The sequence below is a fragment of the Oncorhynchus keta genome, chromosome 26 (genome assembly GCF_023373465.1).
Source record: "Oncorhynchus keta strain PuntledgeMale-10-30-2019 chromosome 26, Oket_V2, whole genome shotgun sequence".
Lineage (NCBI taxonomy): Eukaryota > Metazoa > Chordata > Actinopteri > Salmoniformes > Salmonidae > Oncorhynchus > Oncorhynchus keta.
The window spans coordinates 21,941,765-21,954,227 of NC_068446.1; the positions used below are offsets into that span (position 1 = coordinate 21,941,765).

Below are 12,463 nucleotides of genomic sequence, written 5' to 3' on the forward strand. Positions count from 1 at the left end.
CTCTGCGCCAACAATCAACGATAGGCTGGGTGAGTCTAAACCACGCCTAGTCTCTACTCTGACAGGCCGGCTCAGAAGCAGAAACTACTAGTATACAATCGGTGACTCAATGTCATATTTAGCCTGATACCAGATTCGAATTGACGCAACCCTAACACAACTTGATCTTTAGCGCCATCTGTTGAGTAGCCTACCTGATAGAGCCAAGTACCCCTGAATGTAGTGGGCGGGGTCAAATGGTTGACTCCGCCCACCATTTTTTTGGTACATCTGAGCTTTGACCGTCACACACTGAATACAAACACACATGTTGAATACAAACGTATTTAATTTTTGAAGATCGTAAGAAATATTATATAAAGTGGTACCAATACATGAGTTGTCGCACTTTTTGCTTCATGCTATATTTGAGACAAGCTACTGATATTGTTGCAGTGAACAGACTTGTTATGTCAATGTTATAACTTTGTAATTATATTATTTCATTAAGTATATATATATATATATATATATATATATATATATATATATATATATATATATATATACAGTTAATACCTATCCTGATTTATAATGCTATTTACTTTCCTCATGAGAATGGAGAAAAACTATACCATATAGACATACTGACAAGCTGAATGTGCTTTGTACATTAACTTATACCAGCTCCAGTGAAGAGATCAGAGACTCGGGTGACTTCTAAGTCATCTTTACTAAACAACATAATTAACATTTGAAACAATTAACACAGCAGACAAAACAAGGTTTGACCACTCCTCAAAAATGGCTTCACTCCTGCTCCTCAAAAGAGGCAGAGTGTCATTTTCTTGTTGTCAACTGCCTCCACATAGAACATCTCATAATGTCTCTGTAACTGGAACGAGAACATGAATGGTTCCTTTAGGGGAATATTTTCGTCTTCATCCAGGCCATTATACAACCGTTGTTCTTTAAGGGTTGTAATGCGGTCTTCCCCGTCCATCCCAATTACACTAGGGAGGGAAATGGTGCCTGTAATTGTTTGGAGTTCGCTCCACCTTGCTGTCTCTAGGGTGTCCCTTAGAAGAACATCTGCTTCCTTGAAGAAAAAGTCATATATAAATAAATATTAAGAGTAGTGCCTCATTGAGTGATCCAGGTCAAATTACAACCCACATTCACAATACCACCATGCAAACAAAAGCCACTATTACTAAAGGGGTTTTCAGTGATATCTATAACTACTCAAAAGGTCATCACAACTATTATATATTGCCATGCATCAAGCCTTCAGCATGGTGTGAACAAGGTACCATTTTCAATAAAGGAATGACAATCAAATGGTACAGTTCAGGGGAATCATTTGAAGGAATATCTAACCTAATCATCATCCACACCAAAAGTCCTCCAAGGTCCAGGGGACAAGATCTGAGCAATGTTTCTGTCAACACAGTGTATGTGAAAGTAAAGTAAAATTAGAATTCAACAGCTTTTTATGCTCCAGCATGCATAACAGTTTTAAAGACCGCAGTCAGGGGCTTCTCCCCCAGGACAGTAATTTACTTTGTGCTGTGAAAGTCATATGATAAAATATATTTGGAAGAGTAAAATGTACACAAATTAACCACGCTTTTATGGACAATTTAAACATAATCCAATTATATATTATTAATTTTTCACCAGAAAAAGTAATGTTTTTTAACCAATCACAAGTGGAGTACCACCCCTAATGCCCTAATGGACGGGTCCCGACTGCAATCAAATCAATATTTAATAATGAGATATATAAATTATTTTTGCGTATTTAGGAAAATTATTCACCTCATCTTCTATTAAACATAGAATTTACACCATATGAATCTGGTATCCTACTTTACAGGTACAGTATATAAAGTATAATATACGTAAATTAGGCATAGTAATAATTAGACAATGTTGAATAACCATGACTGCATTTGTATTTACCTTCTTTATTTCTCTCTCCCCCATCACACAGGCAGACCTTCAACTTGTGCTGTTGGGGAAGGGCATTCTGGCAAAAACTTGGCAGGAAACACAATCCTGGGTGCGGAGGAGTTTGACACAACGAAGAGGACTGCCCAGTGTGTAAACTGACAGACAGCTGTTGCTGGCAGACAGGCCACTGTGGTAGACACACCTGGCTGGTGGTGGAATCACTTGTTTGTGGTGACTTCAGCACAGGACAAGCAGGAAATTGCTCTTGCTGTGTCCCACATGCCTTCCTCCTTGTGCTTTCCTTGCACATACGCAGACACAGTGGAGGAACACCTGAACCACCTCCTTGAGCAGAGGGTATGGAGACACACCATGGTGCTCTTTACCAGAGGGAATTGGCTTGTGGACATGACATTAGAGCAGCACATTTCAAGTGAGGGAGGCATCCTTCAAAGGCTTGTAGAAAACTGTGAGAACAGGTACCATATCATAGACAACAGAAACAGGGAGAATGTGACTCGGGTCACTGACTGTTACAAAATATAGAGAGGATGGTAGCACAGAGTGGTTGTTAGTAAATTCACAATGATATGATTGTACAGTTGCTGCAGAAGAGATAGGATGTGAAGAACCGAGGGTGGTGAGTATATATTGGGATTAGGTTTGGAATCTATGGGATGAATGTTTTCTGGGTGGTGGGCGTTAATCAATTAGTGAAATTCAATGCTCTATAAACAAATATTGTCATCTCTCCCCTTTGTCTGTCCATCTTTTTGTCTGCCTTATAGGAGGAGGTAAACATGATGTGGAGGTGAGGGCTGTGCGTCTAGGTGCGAACTGTGTTGGGAGGAGCATGGCAGGGAACACCATCCTGGGCAGGGTGTTTGATACTGAAAGACTGGCACACAGTGTGAGATGACAGGGTGAAGTGGCTGGTAGGCAGGTGGTTTTAGTTGATGCGCCTGGCTGGAAGTGTGAGTTCACCACTGAATTTGATTCTGGCCCTATGCTGCCCTGGACCCCATATGCTCCTTATTGTGATTCCTGTATTCTCCTCATTCACTGAATGGCGAATAAGACAGATACCTGGCTCATGTACCTGGGAGAAAAGGTTTGGAGTCACGCCATGGTGCTGTTAACCTGGGGAGACTGGCTGGGCAACACTACAATAGAGCAATACATCTTCTCTATGGCATTAGTAAGTCTGATAGGGTGTATGTGAGACCCTTTGGTCTCATCAAACACTATCACCATTTTCCACTCCAACACATCCCTACTATTGCTTCCTACATTGGTCCTCTTTATGCTTTCTTTACTAGACGCTCCACTGCTTTCTGTATCATGATCTCTCTTCTTCCTATGTCTTTCCACTACCGGCCATTCCGGTCCTTGACCCTCATCCTCCCGCTCCATGCCATCAGAACTGACACTTTGTTCGCATTCCAGCACAGCTGTTGCTTTACCAACTTTTCCTCAATTTCGTCCGCACTACTCTCCGCCATTTTCCATTTCCCAAACTATGGATACACTCTACACGCTTCACCAATCAAGGAACCTCATGCGAACAACGTACACAATTCAACTCTTCTGCCCTGGAAGACCCATTCTTCTTCTTCAGTGGGGTTTATCGGCGTTTGCATCCAACGTTGTGGTGCATTACCGCCACCTACTGTACTGGAGTGTGGGCCAGAGACGGCAAGAAACGAAATCCTACCTGCCAGCTCCCGTTACTCTTAAAAAAGATAACAAAATATGAGACTATATCCAATGACGTTCTACTCAAAATACTATTCAAACTACTTTCCTGTATCCCCTTCTCCCTCATACTAGTTCTCAGTCTTTTTCTTTGCCTCTGATACAGCCCACACTGTAGCAATACATGCTCCACGGTCTCTGTTTCCTGGCAATACTCACACTTTCCTGTTGGATGATTTCCTATCACATGTAAGGTCTTATTCAACTGGCTGTGCCCTACCCTTATTATTGTAAAAATAGCCTCCTCTCTTCTGTCCTCCCCTTCCCCACTTCCTCTTTACTAGAAATAAATGCCTGCCCTTGGTCACTCTATTCCACTGCTCCTGCCATCTCTGCACCATCACTGTCCAGATCAGGCGTTTTGCCTCTGTCTTGCCCATTGAAACTACGACATCAACATCCCCACTTCTATGTGCTTGTTTAGCCAGTACATCAACTGCCTTGTTCCCCTCCACCCCCATATGGGCTGGGACCTTTTAGTAAATCTGATCTGTTTACCCATCTGTCTAATCCTGCCATGTGGAAGACGCATTGTAAAAGTAGAGGCTTTTTGTATTAAAACGTGTCCAAGTGCAACATGCCTAGCTCTGCCCACTGGGGCGTGGCTTACGGAATAGTATTTTATATAAATGCTTGTCTCACAGTATTCCATTTGGTACTGGCACTGACCCTGTATATAGCTTCCTCTCTTATTTCTTATTTCTCATGTTCTACATTTTTTATTAGTTATACTATTTTATATTGAATCCTGCACTGTTGGGTAGGGCTTGCAAGTTAAACATTTCACTGTACTTGTGACAAGTAAAACTTGAAACTGAAACGTGTATGTCCATCCACAAGAGGGAGCCATACATATCATAAACTCCATTGGTCGTGACGTCAATTTCCACGGGCCGGAAGTTCAAATTGTAGTTGTTCGCCTCACTGGGTGACACAGGCACACATCAATATTTCGTCTGAAAACCAAAGTAAACGAATCCACACATTGCTACAACAGCAGTAGACTTTTGGAGTGAGTATATGTGGTGTTATTATGTTGGAATTTATGTTAGTAAATGTGTTTTTATCGAATCTACATGTGAATACACGGGTATACTCAACGGTGCGTCCGATAGCTTGGGGTCCTGTTTTGTTGATGGGCGATTGCCAAGTCGAAGCGCTAATCATGTGTGTTTACAAATACTTTCGACTGGCGAGTCGATCTTCATGTATTCAGCAAACTGATTATTATTATGCTGTAGCCGACTTGACACAACTCAGTATTCCCCTCACTCGGTGTTTTGCTGCCATCAGAAGGTTGGTGCGGTTTTGGGCAAGTGTGTGTGATTACGGCCCGCAATTCGGGGCGTTCCTGCATGTGGGAATTCCTGTATCTGCATGAACCCCCCCCGAGCAATCCATTGGTTTCCGCATGAACGCCTCCTCTTCTGTACCTTCCTGCCGTCCTCTGTACTTGAAATAAATGCCTGCCCTTAGTCACTCTATTCCACTGCTCCTGTCATCTCTGCATCACTGTCCCTGTCATGCTTTTTGCCTTTGCCTTGCTAATTGAAACTACGACATCAACATCCCCACTTCTAAGTAGCTGGCGCATAACGTTAAGTGTCCTTCGCTCCCGCCTGCCCTCGCTGTTGTTAACAGAACTGCGGGAAAACAACCCGTCCTCAGCAGGCAGGGGCGAAGGACAATGTCTACGGTTGTCGCCTCATCTGTAGTTTTTATCGGCGGTTGGCATCCAACGTTATGGTACCTACTGCACTGGTGCGCCCCCACCTCCCGTCTGTCCTAGCTTAAAAATGGACCAAAAGTAGTATAAAGAGGTGTTCCCGCAGATGCAGGCCGCAATTGATTTGAGTGTGTACGTGCAGGTGACTGACGGTTCCGTGGTTCACATACTTAATTCTTGATTCGCCATCTCAATCTGCTCTTTGGTTTTAGATTTGCACAGCCTATTCCCTGAACTGACACGATGGTGAGTGAAGAGTGATTATTTTTCTGCTTTCACACTGTTTAAGTTGGATTTAGTTATTGTCATCTTTGAATCATTACTAGATATCAATGCAATGTGTTAATTAAGTGTCTTCCTGTCTGTCTTTCTCACAGCATGGACGGGTAAAGCTGAAGTCCACCGCCCAGCAGGAAGAAGAGAAGAGAAAAGAGAGAGAGAAGAAACTCAAGATTTATGTGGCAGGACGAGATGCTATCTTTACTAAGGTCTGTTTGACAGACGCATTCAGTCAAAATCGGAAGATAAGGGCCTCCCGAGTGGCGCAGTGGTTAAGGGCGCTGTACTGCAGCGCCAGCTGTGCCACCAGAGACTCTGGGTTCGTGCCCAGGCTCTGTCGCAACCGGGAGGTCCATGGGGCGACGCACAATCGGCCTAGAGTCGTCCAGGTTAGGGAGGGCTTGGTCGGTAGGGATGTCCTTGTCTCATCGCACACCAGCGACTCCTGTGGCGGGACGGGCGCAGTGCACGCTAACCACGGTTGCCAGGTGCACAGTGTTTCCTCCGACACATTGGTGCAGCTGGCTTCCGGGTTGGATGCGCGCTGTGTTAAGAAGCAGTGCGGTTTGGTTGTGTATCGGAGGACGCATGACTTTCAACCTTCGTCTCTCTCGAGCCTGTACGGGAGTTGTAGCGATGAGACACGATAGTAGCTACTAAAAAAACGAAATTGGGGAGAAAACGGGGTAAATTATTTGTATTTTTTTTATATATATATTTTTTTTTGTTGTTATCGTTTTGTTATCGCTACGGTTTGGCTACTGCCTGGCTACTGCCTGATTATGCAGTTGCTTGGATGGAATGACAGAGCTGTGCAGTAACTTTGAAGATCACATTTCATCACTTCCCTTTTCCTTTTCTCTTGCTGGTTTTAGAGGATGGAGGGTGTGTTGGATGATGAGGCCCTTCAGTTGACCCAGCAGCTGCTATCCTCCAATCCTGATTTTGCCACTCTCTGGAACTACAGGAGAGAGATCCTGTTGCACCTGGAGACTGTACGGTGAGGACACTACATCTCTTATAATGCATTTTTGCCCATGGTGGCACAGCTGAGTCTCTTGTAGCTATTATTATCTGAAAGTACCAATACTTGTTCATTATTTAAGTGCATCAAACTCATACATGTCTTATCCTTTTCTCTGTATCAGTGAGGAGGATGACGTGCAGAAGATGTATGAGGCTGAGTTGTTGTTTCTGGAGTCGTGTTTGAAGGTGAATCCCAAGTCGTACGGCAGCTGGCACCACCGAGGCTGGGTTTCAGCCCGCCTGCCCAGACCTGACTGGGCCAGAGAACTGGGCCTGTGTGACCGCTGCCTCAGTCTGGATGACCGCAACTGTGAGTCAGAGGGTAGGAGGAGGATGATGGTGAGGGAGGAGAGGAGTTGGGGAGGGTCTACAGCTTTGAAGGAGGATGGGTGGAGAGGTGGATGAGACGGAGCTTGATAGGGACAAGAGATAGAAATTAATGTGGCAGAGGATCAAAATATATTTTGACATCCTGGTCTCTCCATTCATATATATATATATATTTTTCTCATATTCAATTTCCCCCCTCATCTTTCTCAGTTCACTGCTGGGACTATCGCCGGATGGTGGTGAAGATGTCTGGTGTGCCTGTGGACCAGGAGCTGCAGTTCACTGACCGTCTCATCGGCTCCAACTTCTCCAATTACTCCAGCTGGCACTACCGGAGCACCCTCCTTCCCCTACTCCACCCTGAGTCCCCCGACCCTCCCTCGCCCTGTCACCAGCACTCTCACTCCTCCCCTCCACCCTCCCCTCAGACACACTCTCATCGCGTCTGTGAGGAACAGCTGCTCAAAGGTATGAACAACACCATGGCCAGGCAGAGTTACAAACATATATAGATATATTGTCAGTGTAATACTTTAAACGGGCAGACAGAGGGCACTGTCACTAGGAATACCATGGGTTGGATGGAAAGGCAGAATAATGAGTTGATGCGTGCTGGTTGTCTGTGTTATCATCATACATTACTAAACCCTTTGGTTTTTATTTTTAGAGTATGAGCTCGTACAGAATGCCTTCTTCACTGACCCCAATGACCAGAGTGCCTGGTTCTACTACAGGTGGTTGCTAGGCAGAGGTGCGTGTATCATTTTGTATTTTCTACGTAAATTGTCTTTATTATCTTCCAGCTGTGAGCTCTGTTTCTCTGCCTTTCTCAGCGGAGCGAGAGGAGATGATAAGCTGTGTGTTTGTCAGCCGTGAGGAGGAGAGAGTGGCTGTGGCCTTCTCCAGACCTGTCAATGTGAGTACTCCCTCAAAGTAGACACCTTACTGTAACGTGTATGTCCTCTGCTCCTTCTACAGTTAAACTCCATTCCTCCCCGACTCTCCTTTCAGGCTTCATCTAGTGGGCTGATGCTGGTGTTGGATGGTCAGCCCCAGCGTGTGGAATGGAGGAGTGTCCATCCTCACTTCAGACACAGCCCTGTCTGGGTATCCTTTCCTTCATGGTCATGGGTCAAATGTGAATGATAGGGCAAAATGTTTCTGCCTAAAGGCATACCCAACCATAATTATGTAGTCACTTTTGAGGACACAAGCTCAAGTACATAGTACAAATCATATGATTTTTGTCCTATTCAACAAAAGTGGACCAGTAGGGTTTGAAATGACTGAAATGCTTACTAACTATAGTAACAATCAAATTATATTACAATCACATTTCTATTAACTAAATAAATATGATAAATAAATAATATGATAATAATATGATATTGTACTGTTACTTAGTAACAGTACAATATTGGCATAATTTCATTTAACTGATCACACAATTTTTCTAAAAGTCCACTGAGCAGTGTAGACGCCATTCAAATGTGTGCAGAACCGTTACAACTTCAGCTTTAAGCACAAAGTGATTTAGTCTGTCTTTGAGCAAGAGAAAGTGGTTTTGCTACAATTCTATGAAATTATTTTGTGTTTTTTAATGTTGTGAGCTCTTAAATGCAGCTGAGAATATCACAGTGAGATGAAACCACAACGGCTGCACTTGCTAGACTGTCACCGTTCATGTGCTGTCTCACTTGCTCAGAGGAAGAGAACATTTATTTGTCTGAATAGGCCAGAAAATGTGACGCATCACTCCCTATGCAAATGTGACGCATCACTCCCTATGCAAATGTGACGCATCACTCCCTATGCAAATGTGACGCATCACTCCCTATGCAAATGTGACGCATCACTCCCTATGCAAATGTGACGCATCACTCCCTATGCAAATGTGACGCATCACTCCCTATGCAAATGTGACGCATCACTCCCTATGCAAATGTGACCAATCACTCCCTATGCAAATGTGGGGTATGCAACCTGCTCCGCTGAGAGTGTGGAAACGGAGAGCAGACAGATGGGGGCTTTTTGGCCCTATATGGTGTGGGACCCTACAACGTTCACAAGTGCTTTGTACACAGATGTCAGACGGAACCAGTCCAGAACAGCTCAAAGTCCCCCATAAGGGAGACTTTTAACATCTCTAAGAGGCTAAAGACATTACTCTGTTCTAGGCATGTGGTAATGCACTTTTCCTTTGTGCTGCTCAGTGCTCACTGTTTCTTTTTCATCCCTTTCTCATCCCTGCGTTGTAGTCTACAGTAGGTTTCATCATTCTTAAAATGTCTCTTTTTGATAAGAGCTCTCCATATCTGTTACTGAAACGCAGGTAGAGAAAGAAACCAATGAACCTTTACAGATATAGAGAATTACTGTCTCTGCAGAGCGTTGGGCCAGTAACCAAACGGTGGCTCGTTCGAATACCCGAGCTGACAAGGTGAAAAGTCTGTCTTGTGCCCTTGACCAAGGCACTTAACCCTAATTTGCTCCACGGACACGATACTACTATGGCTGACCCTGTAAAATAAGAAATGTCACTGCCCCTATCCGGTGAATGTGACAATAAAACTAGTGTTATTATTTTTTTACACACTACCATACAATGATCTACGTTGAACCTGTCTTCGAGATGGGCAATGCTCAATAGGTATTTGCAACATATAATGTTATACATTCGATCACTTTAACAAACACAAGCATCCACACTTACTCTATTTGATTGTGGACCTTAACATGGTGTCAGATCTGTGCGCTTCCTCCTGGCACTATCAGTGACATCATTAATGAACACAACCTGACCGTGCACTGGACTGAGAAACACACTCACAGAGACTGTGCTCTGTACACAGGTGAAATAATGTTTATGTGCTAATGCACCTTCTGTGTAACTGAGTACATGCTCTTGTCTTTTTTTGTGTTAACATGTCTGCGATGGGTATATAATGTTTTAGACTTCAGTCCTTGCTCTCTGCTGCTCTCTAGCCTCACCTCCATAGTATTGCCTCCATCTTTCACAGGTCGGTCTGAGAGTTGGTGCAGGGATTCTGCCACTGACCAGGAGCTCTTCAGGTACAGTGTGTGTGTGAATAGCAGAGAAGGCTCTCTGGTTGGTATATCAGACTTTCTGTTTACTGAATGGGAAAAAAATACCTCAGCATCTTTTTTGTCTCTGGTAGGAGTGAGCTGTCTGTGGAAAAGACCTCTGTGTTGCAGTCTGAACTACAGTCCTGCAACCAACTTCTGGAGCTGGAGCCCCAGAACAAGTGTAAGTACACACTTTGAGTGTAGTGTGTATGTTAGGGTTTATTATTTATCTATCACTATTGGAAACGTCACAATGTATGACAATTGTAATTTCTCACTTTCTCAGGGTGCTTGCTGACCATCGTTCTGCTTATGAGGGCGCTAGATCCCCTAGGTTACGAGCGAGAGACCCTTTCTCACTTCCAGACTCTTAAAGTTAGTGCTTTACAGGGCTATTACATAGTCGTGTACACTAATACATAATAGATGTGTTTTCTATCACTGCTCTGTCTTTCTCACACAGGAGGTGGACTCCATGCGCTCTGCTTATTACGGTGACCTGTGCAGTAAGTTCATGATCGAGAACACCATTCTCAAGATGGAGTACGCTGAGGTCCGGGTCTTCAGTCTCTCTGACAAGGTTAGTGCTGTCTGTTCCTGTCTGTATCTGTCTATCCTTGTCCATCCAGAGTTTGACTCCCCCATTCTCTTCTTTGTGGCTGTAAGTCCACCTAATGTCTTTCACCCTCACCTCTACAGAACCTGACCATGTTATGTCACCTGGACCAGCTGCTATTGGTCACTCATATCAATCTATCATGCAATCAGCTGCTTAGGCTGCCTCCTCAGTTTGCCATGCTGCAGTGCCTCGAGGTATAGTACTTAAAAAAACATATTATGTTATGATCGAATTAATATTTATTCATGTGCTGTACTCTAGTTTTTGTACTTAATATTTTGATGTTTGTCTAACAATATGGCCTTCCATTTCCCAGGTATTGGAGGCTGATGACAACGCTATTGAGAATTTGGATGGACTGTACTATCTCCCCAAGTTGCAAGAAGTGTCCTTGAAGAACAACCGTATCCTTGCCTTTCTCTTTTGATCAGTTTCAATGTGGTAATACATTAATGTTTTATAATACAGTTAGAGATGTTGTAATTTTCTTTTACCGTAATATTCAGAAATATCCAAACTCTCTGACCTTCAACTCCTGACTTCCTGCCCAAAGCTGACCTGCCTTGATCTCCGTGGCAACCCTGTCACCCAGATTGCCAACATTCAATCTGAGTTGACTGAGCTACTGCCCTCAGTCACTGACCTCCTGATCTGATTGGACAAACAGCAGGGCTCATTCTAAGTTTCCCTTAGTCACAGATTTAGGATCAGCTTATCCCCCCCCAAACCATAACCATTCTAGGGGGGAAATGGAAAAACTGACATTAGATTAGTGTCTAGGGGCAACTTCCCCATGTTCCCGGCGTACTACCATCAGCAGTATTTGTCTGTGTGTGTCCATGCATATATGTGAGAAGCAGAGGGGTGTTTAAGTGTTTCGTCTCCTTTCCACTATGTATTCCTCTTATGTGGTGATATCGATTCACAGCGACCCTCCACTAATTTTAATGCCTGATAACATTGGACCTTCTATCAGAGACTTCACTAAGACATTCTCACAAACGTGTGTGTTTATGTGTATGTACAGTTTGTGCGTGTGTGTGTGTGTGCACGCTCTATCTCTCATACAGTTCAAGACACCAAACTGCATGCCGATTCACTGATAGAGGGTAATATTACTGTGTATGAGTGAGCATGGTGAGAATGTGGCTTTTAGTAAGCACTGAAACAGCATCTGTATGGTGGTTGCAGTAGGACATTGATCAGAAGAATATTGCAAAATACTTATCTGTGGTTGTATTTTTGAAACAGTTGTGCAAAAACGTTTATGAAATTAATCTATACTGTTAAACAACTGTAAATGACTATTCCACCAATAAAACAGCACATGCGGTGTCACTGCCTCCCAGAGAGTCTCCTGTGTGTTTCTGTGGTGTTGTGAGGGAGGTTCAGTCAGGACTCAGATTTTCCTTCTGTTGGGTGGCTCAACTGTAACCACACATTACTTGTCCCCCATGACGGAATCTGGTTGGGGACTGTGGATCTGTCTCCGTTTGTTCGTATGTTAGTCACATGCGATATCTGACAGCACTGGCCCGATTTTGATGAAACTTGGGTGAATGATGCATCTTGCCATAGTGTTCCGGTGTTTACAAAGTTAAACTGATCGGCCCAAGGCAGGGGCTACAGTAATTAACTGAAATTTGTTAGTCACATGCGATATCTCAATTGGCCCAAGTGTTGCATTATTTGTGGGTGAAGACATC

General features: G+C 43.7%; 1 protein-coding gene across 2 annotated transcripts; it reads left to right on the forward strand.

Annotated features, from left to right (window-relative positions):
* Positions 1-4,554: 4,554 nt before the first annotated feature.
* Positions 4,555-12,105, forward strand: rabggta (Rab geranylgeranyltransferase subunit alpha). 2 transcript variants are annotated; one of them, XM_035737334.2, is made up of 17 exons: positions 4,555-4,702; positions 5,629-5,662; positions 5,794-5,904; positions 6,571-6,695; positions 6,844-7,031; positions 7,262-7,519; positions 7,719-7,802; positions 7,885-7,967; positions 8,063-8,158; positions 9,798-9,903; positions 10,072-10,123; positions 10,231-10,319; positions 10,425-10,513; positions 10,602-10,718; positions 10,838-10,951; positions 11,074-11,161; positions 11,264-12,105. In XM_035737334.2, the coding sequence occupies exons 2-17, from the start codon at positions 5,660-5,662 to the stop codon at positions 11,410-11,412; spliced, it is 1,752 nt and encodes a 583-aa protein (XP_035593227.1). In that variant the 5' UTR covers positions 4,555-4,702; positions 5,629-5,659; the 3' UTR covers positions 11,413-12,105. The 2 variants fall into 2 exon arrangements, with proteins under 2 accessions (XP_035593227.1, XP_052336348.1); XM_052480388.1 differs by lacking the exon at positions 4,555-4,702 and adding an exon at positions 5,347-5,451.
* Positions 12,106-12,463: the final 358 nt, after the last annotated feature.

Coding starts and splice junctions, on each gene's coding strand:
- rabggta (XM_035737334.2), top strand. Junction 7,803..7,884: donor CAGGTGGTTGCTAGGCAGAG/GTGCGTGTATCA, acceptor TGCCTTTCTCAG/CGGAGCGAGAGGAGATGATA. Junction 8,159..9,797: donor TCAGACACAGCCCTGTCTGG/GTATCCTTTCCT, acceptor ACATGGTGTCAG/ATCTGTGCGCTTCCTCCTGG.